This window comes from Calliphora vicina, chromosome 1 (assembly GCF_958450345.1).
Source record: "Calliphora vicina chromosome 1, idCalVici1.1, whole genome shotgun sequence".
Taxonomy (NCBI): Eukaryota; Metazoa; Arthropoda; class Insecta; order Diptera; family Calliphoridae; genus Calliphora; species Calliphora vicina.
Window position 1 is genome coordinate 17,042,223 of NC_088780.1, and position 23,535 is coordinate 17,065,757.

Below are 23,535 nucleotides of genomic sequence, written 5' to 3' on the forward strand. Positions count from 1 at the left end.
AACAAACATTTAAAAGACAAACAAACACAAAATTTATTATAACAATAAAACAAACCAGTTTGTTAGTTAGTTCTCTTTTTGGATGATTATAACAATTTTATGCTCTTCTCTTGTGTATAGAAAATGTTGTAGTTGGGCCCCTTTGGGGAGCTGGCACAAATGTAGATACTCAATCTAATGACGTCATTTATCAGCAATCACACTCTCACCGGTACAATACTTGTACTACATAACAATTAAACAAATTCATATACATCCAGTGTAGAGCCGGCATTATATTGTTTGTATTTCAAGTTTTTTTTTTCCACTGCTGCTGCCCTCAGTTCGTTCATTCTCTAAAATTTATCAAAAATAATAAAAATCATGGTGCCAGAGAAAATCGTTTCAGTCTTATAGCAAATTTCAACGCGTTCACATCGCTGGTATATATTTGATATTTACTGGTAAATAGATTTCTGTTTTATTTGATTTTTGTTTTTTTTTATATATAAAAAAAATAAAAGATTTTAGAAAAGACATTTTTGTTAAACAAATAAATTGTGTTTTTCGTGTAGAGAATAATAAAACTCAAACAAAACATTAACAATAAAGTGAGAATAAAACACATAAAGTGCAAAAAATTTATAAATATAAAGAAAGAAAACTGCAAACAAACAAGTGCTAAAAAAAGTATTTAAAAAAAAAAAAAATTCAAATACTACTGATCTTTATATATAAAACTCGTAACATTTTTTCTTTGGGTGCGGCATTTTAAAAAAAAGAAAATGAAATAAAAGAGAAATAATAAAATTCCCAAGAATTTTAATTATATTTTTAACAAATATTTAAAATATATTTGAAATTTTTTGTATTTTTTTTTTTTTAAGAAAATTATTGAAATTATATTTCAATATGTATAATTTTTCGATGACATCATCATTTCAATGTTTTAGTACATAGCTGTAGTGACAGGCTGGCTGGCTGACAGCAGCCAACAATAATAATACAAAAAAAACAACATTCGTGGCTTGTTTTTGTATTACCCACACACTCTTACCCAATTTGTATTTGCTCCAACTTGTTTTTATCTGAGATTTCCATATAAAATGTTTAAAAAAATTCCCCCAATTTTCTTCAGAAATTCAAATTTTTTCAACGTTTTTTTTGTCACTTTAGAAAGTTTCTTTTTTAAAATCTTAGCTTGAAAAAGCTTTTTGATATGTTGTGCTCTTTTTTTGCTCTCTCAAATGACCTAATTAAAGAAAAGTTAATGCATTTTATTATACCTACAAAGCCCAGCCCATAGTGCAATGAGTTTCTGGATTGAAGGGCAGTATTGAAAATATGAATCACTTTTCCAAGTTAATCAATATAATTTTGAAACCTAAATTAAGAAAAAAACCTTCAATTTCGTAAAAATCATTTCAAAATTTCAAAATTTTTTATTCAGAATTTTTCAAAATAAAAAAAAAATATATTTTAAATATCGATATTTTTTCTAATTTCGAATAAATTTCAAAAATTTTTAATTTCTACTTTTATAATATTGATTCAAATATTTAAAAATTCCTAATATTAAAGAATTTTTTTTTCAAATCGAGAATATTTCAAAATAATTTAAGTCCATGTCAAATTTTCTTAGCAAATTTCTAACAAAATAAATTAAGAATTGAGAATTTTTCAAAATAAAAAAAAAAAAATATTTTAAATATCGATATTTTTTCTAATTTCGAATAAATTTCAAAAATTTTTAATTTCTACTTTTATAATGTCGATTTAAATATTTAAAAATTCTTAATTTCGAAGAGTTTTTTTTTAAATCGAGAAGATTTCGAAATAATTTAAGTCCATGTCAAATTTTCTTAGCAATTTCTAACAAAATAAATTAAGAATTGAGAATTTTTCAAAATAAAAAAAAACAAAATATTTTAAATATCGATATTTTTTCTAATTTCGAATAAATTTCAAAAATTTTAAATTCTACTTTTATAATATCAATTCAAATATTTAAAAATTCTTAATTTTGAAGAATTTTTTATTCAAATCGGTAAGATTTCAAAATAATTTAAGTCCACGTCAAATTTTTTTAGTAATTTCTAACAAAATAAATTGAGAATTTTTCAAAATAAAAAAAAAAAATATTTTAAATATCGATATTTTTTCTAATTTCGAATAAATTTCAAAAATTTTTAATTTCTACTTTTATAAAATCGATTTAAATATTTAAAAATTCTTAAATTTCGAAGAATTTTTTTTCAAATCGAGAAGATTTCAAAATAATTTAAGTCCACATCAAATTTTCTTAGCGATTTCTAACAAAATAAATTAAGAATTGAGAATTTTTCAAAATAAAAAAAAAATATTTTTTCTAATTTCGAATAAATTTCAAACATTTTTAATTTCTACTTTTATAATATCGATTCAAATATTTAAAAATTCTTAATTTTGAAGAATTTTTTTATTCAAATCGGGAAGATTTCAAAATAGTTTAAGTCCATGTCAAATTTTCTTAGCAATTTCTAACAAAATAAATTAAGAATTGAGAATTTTTGAAAATAAAAAAAAATTTTTTTTTAAATATCGATATTTTTATCAAATTTAGAATATATTTCAAAAATTTTGAATTCTACTTTTATAATGTCGATTTAAATATTTAAAAATCCTTAATTTCGAAGAATTTTTTTTTCAAATCGAGAAGATTTCAAAATAATTTAAGTCCAAATTTTCTTAACGATTTCTAACAAAATAAATTAAGAATTGAGAATGATTTCAAAATAATTTAAGTCCACATCAAATTTTCTTAGCAATTTCTAACAAAATAAATTAAGAATTGAGAATTTTTCAAAATAAAAAAAAAAAAATATTTTTTCTAATTTCGAATAAATTTAAAAAATTTTAATTTCTACTTTTATAATGTCGATTTAAATATTTAAAAATTCTTAATTTCGAAGAATTTTTTTTTCAAATCGAGAAGATTTCAAAATAATTTAAATCCATGTCAAATTTTCTTAGCAATTTCTAACAAAAAAAATCAAGAATTGAGAATTTTTCAAAATAAAAAAAAAAATATCGATATTTTTTCTAATATCGAATAAATTTCAAAAATTTTTAATTTCTACTTTTATAATGTCGATTTAAATATTTAAAAATTCTTAATTTCGAAGAATTTTTTTTCAAATCGAGAAGATTTCAAAATAATTTAAGTCCACATCAAATTTTCTTAGCAATTTCTAACAAAATAAATTGATTATAATGGAATTTCATCATTAGCTTTCAGATTACTTATCTTATTTTGAAATGTTCGGGGTTGTCATAGAATCCAATCGTTGTCGGAATCGGTTTTGAAAACGAAAAATTTGTTTTATGAAATCTAATGTAATTTTTTGTTTAATCGATAAAGAATTTAATTCTAGATCGAATACAAAACCGATAACTTTCGATTTCACCAAAGTTTTCAAAACCGATTCCGATAATGATTGGATTCTATCGCATATCGTTATTATCGATATTATCGTTTGATAACCATCAAACTAAAATAAATTATTCGAAATTAGAATTTTTTAATGATTAAAAAAATATATAGCCTGAAAATTTAATTGAGTTTACATTTACTTTTAAAGTTAAACGAAATTCAAAATACTTTTATAAAATTTTGAAACCTGAATTCTGAAATTCTGAAAAAAAATTATACGAAATTAGGAATTATGAAACGATTTTTACTCGCAATTAAAAAACTCTAGCTAAAACATTAAAAAATATATTAGAGTAACCGATATTGGCTTGAGCCGTTCATGGCCAACTCAAATTTTCTTAAAATTTCAATATTTCCAAGAATATTTAGAAAATTTTTAAATTCGAACATAATTCTTCTAATTAATTTCAAATTCTTAAACAAAAATTCATTTTTTTATAAATTTAAGATTTTTGGAAATTTAAATTTTTTTTTTTTTTTTAACAAATTTTCGACTATTGCGAAGCTAAAGTTTTTTAATTAAAATTCATAATTTTGTAAAAAAAAAAAATTTTAATTCGAGAATATTTCAAATTAAAATTCGTTAAAATTTTTGTTAAATGACGTGAAAATTTTATAAAAAAAAATTTGAATTTGAATAAATGTTCAAACAGTTTCGAAATAGAATTTTATTACATTCGAATAACTAATTCAAAAAATTCCTGAAATAGTATTCTTTGCAATTGTTTTCATCTTTGTATAATTTCAAAAAAACATTGTAAATTTTAATAATTTTTCGAATATTTTTGAGGTAAAGTCCTGATTTGGAATAATTTTTTTTTTTACTTCGAGAACACTTCAAAATAAAACTCTTTTTCTTCGAATAAAACTCGTTGAAAATTTAAAATTTTTAACTATTTTTTTTCGCCTCTCAAAATTCCTTAAATTAAACTAAATTTTAAATTCGAATAAATGATCGAATATTTTTGAGTTAGAATTTTGTTAGAAATTTTTATTTCAATAATTAATCTTGAAACAATTGCGGCTTGTTTGTGTAGCTAAGTAAAAAAAGGGATGGCGAAAGTACTAAATATTAAAACAATTAAATTTATTTATTATTGCGTACTTTGTTCCATATAATTATATTTAAATAAACTGATTTTCATTTTATAAAACAAACTGCATTCAAAATATTTAATTGATTTTTTTTTACAATGAACGTTTGTTTGAAACTAAAATTGTTTATACATTTTACGGCAATTAGTAAATGTTTATAATTTAAACAAAAACTATAATAAACCTATTTCCTAGTATAGTTTTCTGTTATTCATTCTATTTTATTTTAATGTTAAACAAACAATTGCATGAGAATTATGATGACTCATTCATGTTTTCGTTTTAAAATCTTTTTTTTTTTTTTACTTTCATGTGTTTAGCATTAATTTGTTTAAATATTAAAGTATTTAACTTGTCTTTTTCTTTTAACATTTTTATTTAACTTAGATAAACAGAGTTTTGTTAAATTGAAATATTATTAATAATAATCACGAGTTGTATAAAATATTCTGGAAATTACCAAACAAAAATATTTATGTCATATGAATTAGCATATTTTTGAGTTATGGTCTACTGAAAATTAACAACTAAAGGCTATTATTTCTAGTATTTTAAGAAAATTTTTTTAAAAAAGGGAAAATTCGGAGAGAGAGAGTAATGCAAATTTTTGCCTCTTTGCAATTGTCATTATTATAATATTCAAAAACAGTTTTTATACCCTTCACCTTCGTGAGAAGGGTATTATAAGTATGTCATTCCGTTTGTAATTTCTACATTTTTCATTTCCGACCCTATAAATAATATATATTCTGGATCCTTATAGATAGCGGAGTCGATTAAGCCATGACCGTCTGTCTGTCTCTCTGTCTGTTGAAATCAATTTTCTGAAGACCCCAGATATCTTCGGGATCCAATTCTGTCAGACATGCTTTCGAGAAGTTTGCTATTTAAAATCAGCAAAATCGGTCCATAAATAACGGAGATATGAGCAAAAAACCGGGACAACCTCGATTTTTGACCTATTTTTGATCTATATCTGGATTACTAAGTCATTAATATAGACAATATGGATATCTAATGATAGATATTTCAAAGTCCATTGCAACGATATAGACAAGGCTATAGTAAGTTGGACCTACAATGGGTCAAAATCGGGAAAATATTTTTTAACCAGAATTTTTTTTTCATCAAAAAATTTTTTTTGTCATACATTTTTTTTCCAAAAAAAAAATTTTTTTAAATTTTTTTTTTTAAAAAATAATTTAAAAAAAAAAATTTTGAAAAACAATTAAAAAAAAATTAAATTTTGTTTACCTAAAAATATTTAAAAAAATTTATTTTAAAGTATAATTTGGTGAAGGGTATATAAGATTCGGCACAGCCGAATATAGCTCTCTTACTTGTTTTTTGTTAATTTTGTTATCATTTTGTGTACTTTTTTTAATTAAACATGATTTTATTTCTTTATATTTTTTATCTAGAGAAATGTGAGTCTAATTTTCTCCATGCAATAGCATTTGACTGATTACACAAGTTAATTTTATTTCAGTGTATTTTTAACAAATTGTGTGGTTTTATAAATAATTTCAAGTGAAACTGGTGGTTTGTCGTTGTTTGAGTATTGAAATGTCTATGTATTTTTTGGTTTTGAGTCACGTCATTTTAAAAATATTCTTTATAATTTTTTAAAGTTGTGTTTGGTTAAGTACCGCCAAAATCTCCATTTTAATTGTATAGAAAATGGGTTTTAAAATGTCTTTTATTTAAAATATTTAAATGAAATTAAAATAGTGAAAAGTGGGAACAAGCGCCACCTCTATCAATTAAATTATTGGGTGTATGACTTAAAATTGCGGTATTTACAATAGCTGACGTAACTTTTGTGTCAACAAAGCTTCAAATGCGGGAAGTTTTGCTTTTCTTCTTTAATTTGACCGATTTTTAACCGAAGCTTATGGGCTGAATGTTTTGTATCGGCACAAATTGGAGGTATTACTCCATAAAGATTAAAAAAAAAACTCAACAAGAGCTTGCAAACTCATTGGGAGCTACTCAATCAGCAATTTCAAAATGTTTGCAAGCATCCAGCATTCATCCGAAAGCAGGGAAATTGGTTACCAAACGAATTAACTCTTTGCGGTTGGGTGGTCACTTTACTAACCACCTTTTCTATAGTCTTTAAAAAATATTTTATTGGCATTTTGTTAAACAATTAAAGTTTTTTGAAGTCATAGTTTATGTTTTCTTTGGAAAACTTTGCCCTTAGGGTGCTCTGGTTGAGTGGTCACTTTACTAACCACCTTTTCCATAGTCTTTAAAACATAGTTTATTGGCATCTATTGCCATTTTGCTAAAGAATTATATTTTTTGAAGGATTTGTTTATGATTAGATAAATATATTAATTTGATTTTCACGCATTCAATAAAAAAAAGCACAGAGTGTTTATTGTTCATCGAATTCAATGGCGCTTTGCTATTTCGTTTGTTTGGTCATACAATTTAGTCAAAATGAATAGATTTCAAAAAAAATAATGAAAATAATTATTTTTACGGCCAACCTCCACGTTGGTTAGTAAACTAACCACCTCACTCCACAAAAAACATTTGAATGGTGGAGTTTTTTATATTTTGATTTATTTTTTCTTACTTTTTATAATAAATTAACCTTGATTAAAGTAAAAATTGTTTTGATTTTAAACTTATACACAAAAAAACCGTAGCTGAAAGAGTTAAAGCCGAGAGCCCTTGAAATAAGATTTTGTATGTCTGAAATGCTGCTTGAACGCTATAAAAGAGAAACATTTTTGCACTGAATCATTAATTGCGATGAAAAATGGCTATATTATGATAAACCGAAGCGTAAGAGATCGTATGTGTGGCCCGGCCAACCAGCTGAATCGACACCAAACACACCAACACACAACCAAACAAACGTTTAGTTGTATAAAAAACAACAACAACGCCAAAAGAAACAAAAAACAAAAAAAAAACCAAATACACAAAGCTTGCACACCCAAGCATACGTTTTGTTGTTTTTTTGTCAAAGCATTGTGTTTTTTGATGAAATTTTCAGAGGTTGTCTCGGATTTTTGCTCATATCTCCGTTATTTATGGACGGATTTTGCTGATTTTAAATAGCAAAATTCTCGAAAGTATGTCTGACAGAATTGTTGAAGATTTGGATCCCGGAGATATCTGGGGCCTTCAGAAAATTGATTTCAACAGACAGACAGACAGACAGACGGACATGGCTTAATCGACTCCGCTATCTATAAGGATCCAGAATATATATACTTTATAGGGTCGGAAATGAAAAATGTAGAAATTACAAACGGAATGACAAACTTATATATACCCTTCTCACGAAGCTGAAGGGTATAAAAATTATAATTACTTTTTGAGATAATTGTGTGTTTTGTAATGCATGCCTTGAGGCACTCTTGCAGGTTAGAGGGTTAAGTAACAGAACGAAACACGCAAAAACCTGTTTTTAAGAGAGAGCTCACCAAATTTCGGAGGCTGGAGAGCAAATGGAAGCGCTTACAGCCACAGTACGATCAGTTGTGATTGTTACAATTGTAATTTCAATTTTCTGTAACCCCCTGTCTATACCTGATAATTTTTTATCATGATAAACTTCAAAATGGTTGTCAAGATAAAAAATTATTAGGTATAGTCTCCATTTATTATTATTATTGCTTCGTTATGACAAAATTGTTACTGCTTTTGCTGAGACAACTTTGTTTTGACAACAAACGTCATTAATTGTTATGATTAATATTTGTCAAGTATAGACAGGGGGTAAAGGAAAATTTTATAGAAAAAATCTGTTTTTTTTTTTTTGGTTTATTTTAATATAAACATTATTTAAATCGATTTATAGATTTTTATACCCTTCACCTTCGTGAGAAGGGTATATATAAGTTTGTCATTCCGTTTGTAATTTCTACATTTTTCATTTCCGACCCTATAAAGTATATATATTCTGGATCCTTATAGATAGCGGAGTCGATTAAGCCATGTCCGTCTGTCTGTCTGTCTGTCTGTCTGTCTGTCTGTCTGTCTGTCTGTCTGTCTGTCTGTCTGTCTGTCTGTCTGTCTGTCTGTCTGTCTGTCTGTCTGTCTGTCTGTCTGTCTGTCTGTCTGTCTGTCTGTCTGTCTGTCTGTCTGTCTGTCTGTCTGTCTGTCTGTCTGTCTGTCTGTCTGTCTGTCTGTCTGTCTGTCTGTCTGTCTGTCTGTCTGTCCGTCTGTCTGTCTGTCTGTCTGTCTGTCTGTCTGTCTGTCTGTCTGTCTGTCTGTCTGTCTGTCTGTCTGTCTGTCTGTCCGTCTGTCTGTCTGTTGAAATCAGTTTTCTGAAGACCCCAGATATCTTCGGGATCCAAATCTTCAATAATTCTGTCAGACATGCTTTCGAGAATTTTGCTATTTAAAATCAGCAAAATCGGTCCACAAATGGCTGAGATATGAGGAAAAAACCAAGACAACCTCGATTTTTGACCTATTTTTTTACCTATATCTGGATTACTAAGACATTAATATAGACAATATGGATATCTAATGATAGATATTTCAAAGACATTTGCAAAGACGTATATAAGACCATAGTAAGTTGGACCTACAATGGGTCAAAATCGGGAAAAAAATTTTGAACCCGATTTTTTTTTTTTTTTTAAAATTGAAAAAACAAAAAAAAAATTTTAAATTTAAAAAAAAAAAAATTTAAAATTTAAAAAAAAAATTTTTTAAAATTTAAAAAAAAAAAATTTAAAATTTAAAAAAAAAAAAATTTAAAATTTAAAAAAAAAAATTTTAAATTTAAAAAAAAATTTAAAATAACAACTGGAAAAAAAATTAAATTTTGTTTACCTAAAAATATTTAAAATTTTGAAGTATAATTTGGTGAAGGGTATATAAGATTCGGCACAGCCGAATGTAGCACTCTTACTTGTTCTTCTACAGTTTCTCTTGGATCTGACAAACAAACATAATAATAAATTTAATTTGTCAGATTTCTTTTTTTTCTCAGTCATGGTTCTTTTGTTATTGTTTTATGGTGTTTCTTTTATCTAAACAAACATAAAATGTATTTGCATGATGTCATCATCATCATCATGTAAGAAAAATTTATGTATTTTTTTTTCTTCTTTCTTTATATATTTACACTGCTATAGATATAAACAAAAGCAAAACGTAATTGTCTACATTTGATAGTAAAATGTACAAGGTATATAAAATATATTGTATTCAAAATGACTCCCACTAGAAACTAGTGAAAAGTATTAAAATTCTGTAGTAAAATTTTCACCAACATAGCACGCACTATATTTTCTGTAACATTTATTTACAATTTACAATTTTAAGTGCAGAGAGGGTCTCTGTCAGCTGCATGGAAATATTTCGGTGATTTTACCAAAAACTTAGTATATGCACGAGTATATAGATATGAATATATGTATATAAACTTTCACTTTCATTAGCTTTACAGTTATATCCAAATGTACACGTTGTTAATACTGAGTATTTTATGTATATATCCAAAATATATAGTATATACAGTATATAGTAGTATATAACAGATGCGAGTACATCTAAACTGAGAGTATTTTTATATATAGAGCGAATAATAATACCTTGAACTTGTGTATATGTACTTTCTAAAAGAAAACCGTAGCGAGCAAGAGCACAGAAATGCAACATAAATGTGAAAGAAAGACAGACAGACGTCACCACCACCAGCACCTGACTTTCAAAATACAGTTTATATAGCAAAACATGTTTGCAAAAATATGCAAATTTTTAAATGGTTTAATATTGAATTTGTTCATTTTGTGTCTGGATAAAACCATACAACGGATGAATCTCTATTAAAATACATAAATCAATGAAATATTAATAATATTGGTTAACTAACAGAGACAGGGAAATGAAAGTAGTTTATTGGATTATTCAAAGCACTTCAAGGGTTTGAAATAAATAGCTTTACTGACTGTTTCTCTAAATGCAAACGAACATTTTCTTTCTTATTTTATATTGAAATTGTTTATTTTCAAATGAACTTTTGAAGTTTAAAAACCTTTAAAGAGAATCATAATTTCATTTGGAAAATTCCAAAAATTCAAATTTTTTTATTTCGAAATTATGTTAGAATTTTTCGAACATAGAAATTATGCTAAATAAACCAAAAATTAATTGAACATACAGAAATAACCTTAAAAACATAACAAACAATTTTTTTTGAAATTTCGAAATTAAGTTCGAATTTTTCGAACTTACAAAAATAACCTTAAAATATATAGAATTGCTAAATATAACAAATTCTTGTTAAAAATAACAAAAAAATCTAGTTTTTAAATTTCGAATTTTTTGGTTCAATTTTCGAACATCTGAAAATATCTCAAAATTTTATTCAAATTTTTCGAACATAAAAAAAAGCATTTCGGATATTCAAATTAATACATAATAAGTTAAAATGGTAAATTTAGTTTGCAAAATTTACATTTTTGAAATTTCGAAATTAAGTTCGAATATTTCGAACATACAGGAATTGACTTAGATTTGCTCAAATTAATAAAAATAACCTTGTAATGCATTAAAAATAACAGATTTATTTCAAAAATTGCATAAATACACTTTTTTGAAATTTCGAAATTAAGTTCGAATTTTTCGAACAAAACAAAAATTAACCTTAAAATGTGTACAATTGCTAAAAAATAAAAAATTCTTGTTAAAAATAACAAATAAAATCTAGTTTCGAGATTTAAAATTTTTTGTACAATTTTCGAACTTTTCGATAATTTTTTTAAAATTTTTCGAACATCCAAAAATAACCCAATACGTTTTATTATGACTTAATATGAGTGAAAATACTGAATTTATTTTAAAAATTTCAAATTATTACGTTTTTGAAATTTCGAAATTAAATTCGAATTTTTCGAACTTACAGAAATTAACTTAGATTTGCTCAAATTAATAAAAATAATCTTGTAATGCATTAAAAATAACATATTTTTTTGAAAATTTCATAAATTGTACACATTTTTGAAAATTCGAAATTATGTTCGAATTTTTCGAACATACCCAAAAATTGCTAATAATTTTAATAGCATGGCAAATAACTAATTTAAAAAGAAAAGTAAAAAAATCACATTAAGAAATTAAGTTCGAATTTTTCGAACTTACAAAAATTGCCTTAAAATGTGTAAATTCTTGTTAAAAATATAAAAAAACACAATTTTCAAATTTCGAAATTAAGTTCGAATTTTTCGAACATTCCAAAATAACCTTAAAATATTTATAATTCTTATCAATATCGAATTCTTCTATTTAAAATGATAAATTCTTGTTAAAAATATCAAAAAATACATAATTTTCAAATTTCGAAATTAAGTTCGAATTTTTCGAACATACAAAAATAGCCCAAAAATTGCAAATAACTAATTTAAAAAGAAAAGTAAAAAAATCACATTTTTTGAAATTTCGAAATTAAGTTCGAATTTTTCGAACATTGAAAAATAACCTTAAAATTTTTATAATTCTTATCAATATCTAATTCATCTATTAGAAATGATAAATTCTTGTTAAAAATATCAAAAAATACATCATTTTCAAATTTCGAAATTAAGTTAAGAATTTTTTGATTGCTCAACACACAATTGTTATTGCTCAATAACAATTTTAATGAAGAAATCTACAAAAATAAAATTTTTCGAAATTAAGTTCGAATTTTTCGAACTTAAAAAATTTCCTTACACTGTACAATTGGTAAATAATAAAAAAAATCTTGTTAAAAATTACAAAAAACAGTACAAAAATTGCTATTAATTTTAATACCATGGCAAATAACTAATTTAATAAAGAAATCTAAAAAAATCACATTTTTTGAAATTTCGAAATTAAGTTCGAATTTTTCGAACTTACAAAAATTGCCTTAAAATGTGTATAATGGCTAAAAAGTAACAAATTCTTGTTTAAAATAAAAAAAACACAATTTTCAAATTTCGAAATTAAGTTCGAATTTTTCGAACATACAAAAAAGCCCAAAAATTTGCAAATAACTAATTTAAAAAGAAAAGTAAATGTAAAAATATAAAAAAAACACAATTTTCAAATTTCGAAATTAAGTTCGAATTTTTCGAACATTGAGAAATAACCTTAAAATTTTTATAATTCTTATCAATATCGAATTCTTCTATTAAAAATGATAAATTCTTGTTAAAAATATCAAAAAATACATCATTTTCAAATTTCGAAATTATGTTAAGAATTTTTTGATTGCTCCAGAAATGACAAATTTAATGAAGAAATCTACAAAAATAACATTTTTCGAAATTAAGTTCGAATTTTTCGAACTTAAAAGATTTCCTTAAAATGTGTACAATTGGTAAATAATAAAAAATTCCCCTTGTTGTGAAATTTTTAGATGGAATTTTGTAAACAATAAACAGCTGTTACGAACAAAATCAACTATTGTGAATGTAAAGTTCATCGTGATATTCCCGATTGCCATTTTCCCTTCGAGGGAAATGGATATTTCATGGGAACAAAATTTCACATGTTATTGCCGATTAAAAATTACAAAAAACACAATTTTCAAATTTCGAAATTATATTTGTATTTTTCGAACATTCAAAAATAATATTAAAATGTGTATATTTCTTATAAATATCTGATTCTTCTATAAAAAATTAAAAGTTGTTAAAAATACACATTTTCAAATTTCGAAATTTTTTTCGAACATACAAAAATAGCCCAAAAATTTCTGGAACACACACAAATAATCTTAAAAACATTAGAAATAACAAATTTAATAAAGAAATCTAAAAAAAAAACATTTTTTCAAATTTCGAAATTAAGTTCGAATTTTTCGAACATTGAAAAATAAGCTTAAAATGTGTATAATTCTTCTAAATATCTAATTCTTCTATAAAAAATTAAAAATTTTTGTCAAATTTCGAACATTTAAATTTAATATTTAATTTAACTTAAAAAATTTCCTTAAAAATTATACAATTGCTAAAAATTATAAATTGATGTTAAAATTAAAAAAACACACAGTTTTAAAATTTCGAAATTAAGTTCGAATTTTTCGAACATTAAAAAAAAACCTTAAAAAGTGTAAAATTCTTATAAAAATCTAATTCTTCTTATTAAAAATTCTTGTTAAAAATACAAAAATACACTATTTTCAAATTTCGAAATTATGTTCGAATTTTTCGAACTACAAAAATATCCCAAAAATTGGTCGAACACACAGAAATATCCTTAAAAAACATGATTTAATGATTTTTTATTACATTTTTGAAATTTCGAAATTAAGTTCGAATTTTTCGAACTTACATAAATAACCCTAAAAAGTCTACAATTCTAAAAATAACAAATTCTTGACTAGAACGTACAAAAACTTTATTAAAAATGTTAAAAAAATCTTTAAAGAGAAACAATATACATATGACCATTTGACATAATTTTGAACTCCAATTTTTATACATTTTAAGTATCAATTGTTGTTATATTAACTTAAATTTTGATCTAAAGTTTAGGCATATTGATTTTATTCTATGAAACTTCTAACTAATACTTTCCTCTGCTTCTCCTCGGCCATGTCAATTGACCTGTCATTTTCAAACATGTTTCATTTTAATGAATATTGACTTTTGTGGGCTCCTGTTTAATTGATATAATATGAGGCGCCTTAAAACCTAACAGACATTGTCGCTGGCATTATGTATGACAACACACTATTAGTTTAATTTTATGGCAAAGAAACATGAACAAACCTTTAAACTAAAAAAAAAAACAACTAAAAGTTTATTATACTTAAAACAAGATGAAATTTATGAGGGTTAGTTTTCAAGGCCTTCTTTTTTGTTTGCACCCAAACCATTCAAAAATAAAATCATGATGTAATTTAATAATAACCATAGAAATATACATGAACATACTATTTATTTTACATACATTCGATACAAGCTGACTAGGAGCAATCTCACAGTAATTGTAGGCACTTTAAACATTGTATGTGGGCACTTTATTAAAATGTTTTCTCAGATTTATTTTTATTATACTAAAAGTATTTTATTTAAGTATTAGTAATATGATTAATAATAGTTAATATTAATAAGTTTTTTTCTTTTCTTTTGATTACAGCTAAATCTTTTTTAAACAAACCAAAAACTAATTCCCCCCAAACAAACCAAACAAAATGAGCTCTGCTGAATACTATCCATTCAAGGTAAATATTAAAAAACATATAAAATTCAATTAAATAACTAAATGATATCATTGTTATTTAAAGTTAATTAAAATAGCTTTAGCTTAAGATTTAACATAATTTTCTATAACTTAAGAGGTAATTTTGTAAAACACTTGAAAAATATTTCCAAACAAATTAATGAAAACTCAAAAAATGTATTATGAAAAATTTAATCAAAGTGAGACAAAATATTTCAAATATTAATTGAGAAATTATTAAGAAATCTCTATAAGTTCAAATGAATCAATGAAACAATTTAAAATTTCGAAATTATTCGAACAAAAATAACCTTAAAAACTGTATAATTGCTAAAAAGAACATATTATTTTGCTAAAAATCTAAAATTCTTGTTAAAAATATCAAAATACCTTATTTACAAATTTCGAAATTATGTTCGAATTTGTCGAACATTTGAAAGTAATCCAAAAGTTGCTCCAACATGCAGAAATAACCTTAAAAACATTACAAATAACGATTTAAAAGAAAATTCCCAAAAAAATAGTTTTTTGAAATTTCGAAATTAAGTTCGAATTTTTCGAACATTCCAAAATTACCTTAAAAACTGCAAATTCTTAAAAATAACAAAATCGTCTTGCTAAAAATTCAAAATTTGTATTAAAAATATCAAAATTCCTTATTTACAAATTTCGAAATTATGTTCGAATTTTTCGAACATTTGAAAGTAAGCCCAAAGTTACTCTAACATGCAGAAATAATCTTAAAAACATTACAAAAAACAAATTTATTGCAAAAATTCTAAAAAAAAAATTGGTTTTTGAAATTTCGAAATTAAGTTCGAATTTTTCGAACATTCAAAAATTACCTTAAAAACTGCCAATTCATAAAATAACAATTCCTTCTTGCTAAAAATTAAAAATTTTGGTTAAAAATATGAAAAATTGCACAATTTTAAAATTTCGAAATTATGTTCGAATTTTTCGAACATACTAAAATGTCTTAAAAATTCCTTAAAATAACTTAAAATCTTAATCTCATTATGTAAATAGCAAAAATTATACATTTTTAAATTTCGAAATAAAGTTCGAATTTTTCGAACGTTCATAAATAACCTTAAAAAGAGCATAACTCTTAAAAATAAAAAATTTCTTGTTAAAATATATTTTTTTTTGTTAAAATATCAAGAAACCACAATTTTCAAATTTCGAAATTATGTTCGAATTTTTCGAACTTACAAAAATAACCTTATAATTCCTAAAAACAACATATTATTTTGCTAAAATTGTAAAATTCTCATTCAAAATATCAAAAATCTAGAATTTTTAAATTTCGAAATTTGAGTTCGAATTTTTCGAACATACCAAAATAACCCAAAATTTACCTTAAAAACATTACAAATAACAAATTTATTGCAAAAATTACAAAATAGTTTTTTGGAATTTCGAAATTAAGTTCGAATTTTTCGAACATTCCAAAAGTATCTTAAGAAGTATGAAAAACTTAAAAATAACAAATCATTGTTGTTAAAAATTAAAAATTCTTGTTAAAACTATCAAAAATACACAATTTTCAAATTTCGAAATTATGTTAGAATTTTTCGAACATACGAAAATAAGCCAACATTTACATAAATAACCTTAAAAACATTTGAGATAAAAAATTTAATGCAAAAATTCTAAAAATAATTGTTTTTTGGAATTTCGAAATTGAATTCGAATTTTTCGAAGATTACAAAATTACCTTAAACAGTGTGTAAAACATAAAAATAACAAATTTATGTTGTTAAAAATTCAAAATTCTTGTTAAAAATATAAAAAATACACAATTTTCAAATTTCGAAATTATGTTCGAATTTTTGAATATACAAAATAACGCAAAAGTTACTCGAACATATAAAAATAAGGTGAAAAAAACATTATAAATGTTAAATTTATTACAAAATTCTGAAAAAGAATGTTTTTTTTTTTGAATTTCGAATTTAAGTTCGAATTTTTCGAACATACGAAAATAAGCCAAAAATAGCTTGAACATATAAAAATAAGGTCATTATACATTATAAATGTTAAATTTTATTACAAAATTGTGAAAAAGAACGGTTTTTTGGAATTTCGAAATTAAGTTCGAATTTTTCGAACATACGAAAATAACCCAAAAATAGCTTGAACATATAAATGTTAAATTTATTACAAAATTGTGAAAAAGAACGATTTTTTTGAATTTCGAATTTAAGTTCGAATTTTTCGAACATACGAAAATAACCCAAAAATTGCTCAAACATATAAAAATAAGGTTATTATACATTATAAATGTTAAACTTATTACAAAATTCTGAAAAAAACGGTTTTTTGGAATTTCGAAATTAAGTTCGAATTTTTCGAATATAGAAAATAACCCAAAAATAGCTTTAACATATAAAAATAAGGTCATTATACATTATAAATGTTAAATTTATTACAAAATTCTGAAAAAGAACGGTTTTTTTGAATTTCGAATTTAAGTTCGAATTTTTCGAACATTCCAAAATCACCTTAAAAAGTAGGCAACTGCTAAAAAATAGTTTTCAAAGATAAAAATAGATATTTTGTAATTTATTAATTATATTCTTGCTGTTCTTTGCCTTACAATAACAAACCAATTAAAGCCACCAACCTTTTTTTAAAGTTCAAGGTTTTATTTTTGTACAAAACAATTTTGAAGTGGCCCTAATTAAAATGTATAATTAAACGATTAAAATCTACGCATTAATAATTAAATTGAACAGCCATTTTAATCATTTTCAAGTATCTACTACAGCTGTTTTATTGTTTGGTTCCTTTATGAGAGTTTAATTACATTCCGAGGTGGCCTACTAAATTTTTTGGACATATTTTTTATCATTCAAAACATCTTATCTTTGTGTCATCAACAACACATTTCATTTAATACTAAAATAAAAAAAATACAAATTAAATAAACATTAATAAAAGTAGATAGTAATGTTTGATTTACAAACAAAAAGTTTACGATATTATTGCTGAATGTTATTTTTAAATAAATTGCTTCATTGCAAAAGGGAAAAACATTTAAATATGTATGTATGATTCATGTTTGTGTGGCAGTGTGAGGTTGGAATTTTCGAAATTATTTCTGTATATTTGTTGTTTCCTAGTAATGTTTTTTAAGAGCTGGTTAAGAATATTAAATAATTATTTCAAGTGCATAATTCTGTGCACAGTTTATTTTTATATTTATATTACTGTTTGCATTTATAATTGTTGTTGAGGGTTTGGTTTTAAATCAATCATAAAAGTATTTAATAATACTTTTAATGGTTTTATTTTTATAGAAATATAAAATGTATCGAATGAGTTAGAAAAAATTCTTGATAATTTTAAAACAAATATGTTAAACTAAGAAAAATATTAAGATTTTCATAAAAATTTCGAATTTAAATGAAAATAGTTTCTCAAAAATTTAAAACTTTTATTGACTTTTTCCATTCTGCTTTTCTTTAGTGCACCCCCACTGTCTATCCCGCTGATCCCTTTGATCCCGTCGAAGATGCCAGCATTTTGCGCAAGGCCATGAAGGGCTTTGGCACCGACGAAAAGGCCATCATTGAAATTTTGGCCCGTCGCGGCATTGTTCAACGTTTGGAAATCGCCGAAGCCTTCAAGACCTCCTACGGCAAGGATTTAATCTCTGAATTGAAATCCGAATTGGGTGGCAAATTCGAAGATGTTATCATTGCTCTCATGACACCCCTGCCACAATTCTATGCCCAAGAATTACACGATGCTGTAGCCGGTTTGGGTACCGACGAAGAAGCCATCATTGAAATTCTCTGCACTCTGTCCAACTTTGGCATCAAGACCATTGCCCAATTCTATGAACAAAGCTTTGGCAAAGCCCTAGAGTCTGACTTGAAGGGTGACACCTCCGGCCACTTCAAACGTTTGTGTGTGTCTTTGGTGCAGGGTAATCGTGATGAAAATCAAGTAAGTAAAATTATTATTCTTTTATTTATTGTAAAGCAACTAATTCCTTTTTTTTCTTCTAATTACTAAAAAGGGTGTCGATGAAGCTGCCGCCGTTGCTGATGCCCAGGCATTGCATGAGGCCGGCGAGGGCCAATGGGGCACCGATGAATCAGTATTCAATTCCATTTTAGTCACCCGCTCTTATCAACAATTACGCCAAATCTTTTTGGAATACGAAAACTTGGCTGGCCACGATATCGAAAAAGCCATCAAACGTGAATTCAGCGGCGCCGTTGAGAAAGGCTTCTTAGCCATTGTCAAGTGCTGCAAGTCCAAAGTTGATTACTTTGCTGAACGTTTGTATGATTCCATGCACGGTTTGGGCACCAAGGATAAGACTTTAATTCGTATCGTTGTCAGCCGTTCGGAAATCGATTTGGGCGATATTAAAGAGGCATTCCAAAACAAATATGGCAAGAGCTTGGAATCTTGGATTAAGGTGAGTTTTAGTTTTGTTTTGTTTCCTACTTCTACATTTATAATTTACATATGTATATTTGGTATTGTGGTGTTTGGTTCTTTCCTTATTCTTTTCTATATCATACTAATTTTGAACAAATTTAACGTACGTTTCCAATGTTCCTTTGTCTGATTTATGTTTTTTTTTTCAATTTCTATTAAAACAAATTGCATGCTTTAATAAATTAACTGTAGTTGGGCTTTTTATCAATGATTTAAAACGAAAAAAGAGAATGATAGAAAAAAGCTTGGATAAATTGAGATAAATACTTTAAAAAGATGTTGGAATTTATTTAAATATTTCTAAAATTCGAAATCATATTCGAATACAAAAATATAAATATTGAAAATTCATTTGAAAATAACATAATAAATATTAAATATTTTTTAAGAAAGAAATTTGGTCTTAAAATTAAAAAAAAAAATTTAAATAATTAAAAATCCATTTTTTAAATTTCGAAATTATGTTTGAATTTTTCAAACATTGTAAATAAAACTTTAAATAATTTCAATCTTATTTTTTTATTTTTTAATTTACAAATAACACATTTTCAAATTTCGAAATTATGTTCGAATTTTTCGAACATTCTAAATAAACTTAAAAAGTGTACAAATCTTAAATTATGACAAAAAAATTAAGAAAAAACACATTTCAAATTTCGAAATTAAGTTCGAATTTTTCGAACAAAATTAAAAAGCACTGAAAAGTGTTAAAATGTAAAAATCACTTTTTAATTTCGAAAAATAATTTAAATTACATGATTTTTAAATTTTGAAATTAAGTTCGAATTTTTCGAACTTATAAAATTGCATTGAAAAAATGTTGCAATTGCTAAAAGGCCAAATTCGGTTAAAAATTTGGTCGAAATCTTTGGAAAAATCTTCTTTTAAATTTCGAAATTAAGTTCGAATTTTTCGAACATTCCAAAATTAGCTTAAAATGTGGAAAAATTACAAATTCTTTTTAGAATTAATTTTGTATTACGAAATTATGTTAAAATTTTCGAAAAATAGCTAAAATTGCTTGATTTTCGAATTTCGAACTTAAGTTCGAATTTTTCGAACATTCAAAAATTTATATCAAAAATGTAAAAATTACATTTTCATTTTAAAATTTTCAAAAAATAGCTAAAACTTCATGTTTTTAAATTTCGAAATTAAGTTCGAATTTTTCGAACTTTCCAAAATTAGCTTAAAATGTGGAAAAATTACAAATTATTTTGTATTACGAAATTATGTTGAAATTTTCGAAAAATAGCAAGATTTTTGAATTTAGAACTTAAGTTCGAATTTTTCGAACATTCAAAAATTAGCTTAAAATGTGGAAAAATTACAAATTTGCTTTAAAATTAAATTTCTATTTCGAAATTATGTTAAAATTTTCAAAAAATAGCTAAAACTGCATGTTTTTCAAATTTCGGAATTAAGTTCAAATTTTTGAACATTCAAAAATTACATTAAAAAAGTAATTTTTAATTAATAATAACATAATTTCGAAATTATGTTAAAATTTTCAAAAAATCGCTAAAAATGTATGATTTTTGAATTTCGAACTTAAGTTCGAATTTTTCGAACATTCAAAAATTAATATCAAAAATGAGAAAGTTACATTTTCATTTTAAAAATTTTCGAAAAATAGCTAAAAATGCATGATTTTTGAATTTCGAACTTAAGTTCGAATTTTTCGAACATTCAAAAATTACCTTAAAAAGTGTAAAAATTACAAATTTGTTTTAAAATTAAATTTCTATTTCGAAATTATGTTAAAATTTTCAAAAAATCGCTAAAATTGCTTGATTTTCGAATTTCGAATATTTCGAACATTATAAAATTTACAAATTCAGTTTAAAATTACTTTGAATTTTCGAAAAATAGCTAAAACTTCATGTTTTTTAATTTCGAAATTAAGTTCGAATTTTTCGAAGATTCAAAAATTGTCAAAAAAAAAGTGTAAAAATTACCAATTAATTTCTATTTCGAAATTACATATGTATGTTCCAATTTCTCTTTTTTTTAATTTCGAAATTAAGTTCGAATTTTTCGAACATTCAAAAAAATTATAAAATTTACCAATTCATTTTAATATTAAATTTCTATCTCAAAATTATGTTCGAATTTTTCGAACATTAAAAATTTACCTTAAATTTGTATTCGAAACTAGGTTTGAATAGCATGATTTTCAATATACGAAATTATGTTCGAATTTTTGGAACAAAATGTATAAAAATTACTTATTTATTTCAAAACAATTAATTTTTCGAACATTATAAACCTAAAATAACAAATGTCGTTTTTAATAATATTGAAAACAAAATCATATTTTGACATTTCGAATTTTTCGATTTTGAATTAACTTAAGAAATACTTGCTGAAAAGGTTTCAAAATGTTTTCTATTTGCCAAAAGGTTGGGGGGATAGGATTTATTAACATAGGCCTTAAATGAAATATGCCTGATCTAATACAAAATTTTTATGAAAAGTTTCATTGAAGACAAATATTAGAATACAGACCAATAAGCATTTTCGCTGGAATTCAAGTTGAAAGCAAGTTCAATTCAAGCCTTGAATTACAGTTGTATTACACTTTATTTCAATAGCAAGGCAACATAAATTCAAGCCATATGTATTTTGTTGGAAAAATATTTAATTTTTTCAAATATTTTTCAAGTTTAAAACACAATTACATTTGCATTCAAGTAAAATTCCAAAAATTCCAATTCAAGTGCTTGAATATTTGGGGCTTTGGTGCTTATTGGGAGTTGTTTGATTTTCAATACCATGATTTATTTTTTTCTAAATGTAGCACAATTTAGCCCTTTTTAATGTTTTTTTTTTCTTCATTAACAAATTTTATTTTATTTTCTTTTTGTATTTCAATGTTGTTTAATGTGCTTTAAATACATAGTTTTAAATTTAAATAAAAACAAAAATGTTTTATAAACATTTACAATTTCTTTTATAAAAAACAAACAAAATATTTTTTCCTTAACGGTGCGGTTACTTAATAAAACTTTGCAGGCCCTGTTTTTAATTTGTTCTCTATTTCTACAAACAATTAAAAAAAAAATCTTAATTTTTTTGCAAAAAATTTCAACAAAAAAAAAACTGTTTAATTAAAAAAAACTCATTCGTTATTTGCAGGGCGATACTTCTGGCGATTACAAGCGTGCCCTATTGGCGATTGTTGGATACTAAAACTTAAAAAGATAACAAAAAATCTCAGAAAAGAAAAAACTGCACAATTTATTATTATTTTTGATAAATAACTTAAATTTAAAACAAACAAAAAACAACTACAACTAAAATTAAAATTAAGACCTTAATCTGCCTTGAAAAAAAAAGAAAAGAAAAACAACGCAAAGTTCAAAACAACTGAAATCATATTTTTCTCAAATCGAATACAATTTTTTATACAAAATTTTTTCTCCTTTAACACTTAAATAAATAAATAGTTGTAAAGTTTTTTTTAATGGGTAAAAAATTAATCATTAAACTAAATAATGACAAACTAAGCAAAATAATATTTGTACAAAAAAAGCCCAATGACATTTTTTTTTTTAAATAATAACTATATATGTATACAGAATAAAGTTAATCTCTTACATTTCTTTTTTTTTATATATATATATATATATAAATATATCTAAATATTTCCTATTGTTGTATTTGTTTTTTATATAAATATATATAAATGGTATCTTAATATCTTTATTGTACTACTTTTATATATAGTTTTTTTATATTTACTTCATTTCGTAATGCAATTAAGTATTTGATCTTAATTATCTACTGTTTCCGTAATCACTTTATTCATCTTGTTATTTTTTATTTTATTTAAACATTTTTTTTTTATTATTTTAAAATATGTATAAAAACATAAAAAAACTAAAAACAAAATAATACAAAAATTATTAAAACAGTAAGAATTTGATTTTTTTTTATTTTTAACACTAAACGTTTAGCACTATTGTTTTAATGTTTACAGAGTAGTTTGAACAATACGTAGACGAATTACACAAACTAGAACACAAATAACTGGGATCTTTAAACATTTCAATTAATAGAGAAATTTTGAGACTTAAGGCCTGTTTCACGATGTCGAAAGAAAAATGATTCGAAAAAATTTGTATGAAAACTATTCGAAAGAATTTTAAAAACTGATTTGTTTTCCATACAAATTTGTTCGACTCATTTTTATTTCGACATCGTGGAACAGGCAGTTAAAGTGGAAAAGGTTTTAAATTCTTCAAAAATAAATAAAGTGTTTGAAACATAAGTTTTTGGTAAATATGTAGTTTGAAATTATTTTTGAATATTTCAAATACTGAAAAGTGTAAAATTTTGAATATTAAATGTTGAAA

At 24.1% G+C, this 23,535-nt stretch overlaps 1 protein-coding gene across 4 annotated transcripts in view; it reads left to right on the top strand.

The window, feature by feature from the left end:
• Positions 1–325: 325 nt before the first annotated feature.
• AnxB9 (Annexin B9) overlaps positions 326–23,535 on the top strand; it is a 28,649-nt gene continuing 5,439 nt past the window's right edge. For 3 of the 4 annotated variants that reach the window (XM_065499187.1, XM_065499189.1, XM_065499188.1), the window contains exons 1-4: positions 326–443; positions 14,633–14,717; positions 18,191–18,673; positions 18,747–19,154. In XM_065499187.1, the coding sequence (XP_065355259.1) occupies positions 14,688–14,717; positions 18,191–18,673; positions 18,747–19,154 (921 nt within the window). In that variant the 5' untranslated portion in view covers positions 326–443; positions 14,633–14,687. Of the gene's footprint in view, positions 444–14,632; positions 14,718–18,190; positions 18,674–18,746; positions 19,155–22,315; positions 23,101–23,535 lie in introns of those variants that run through there. The other variant, XM_065499186.1, reaches the window with a different exon arrangement.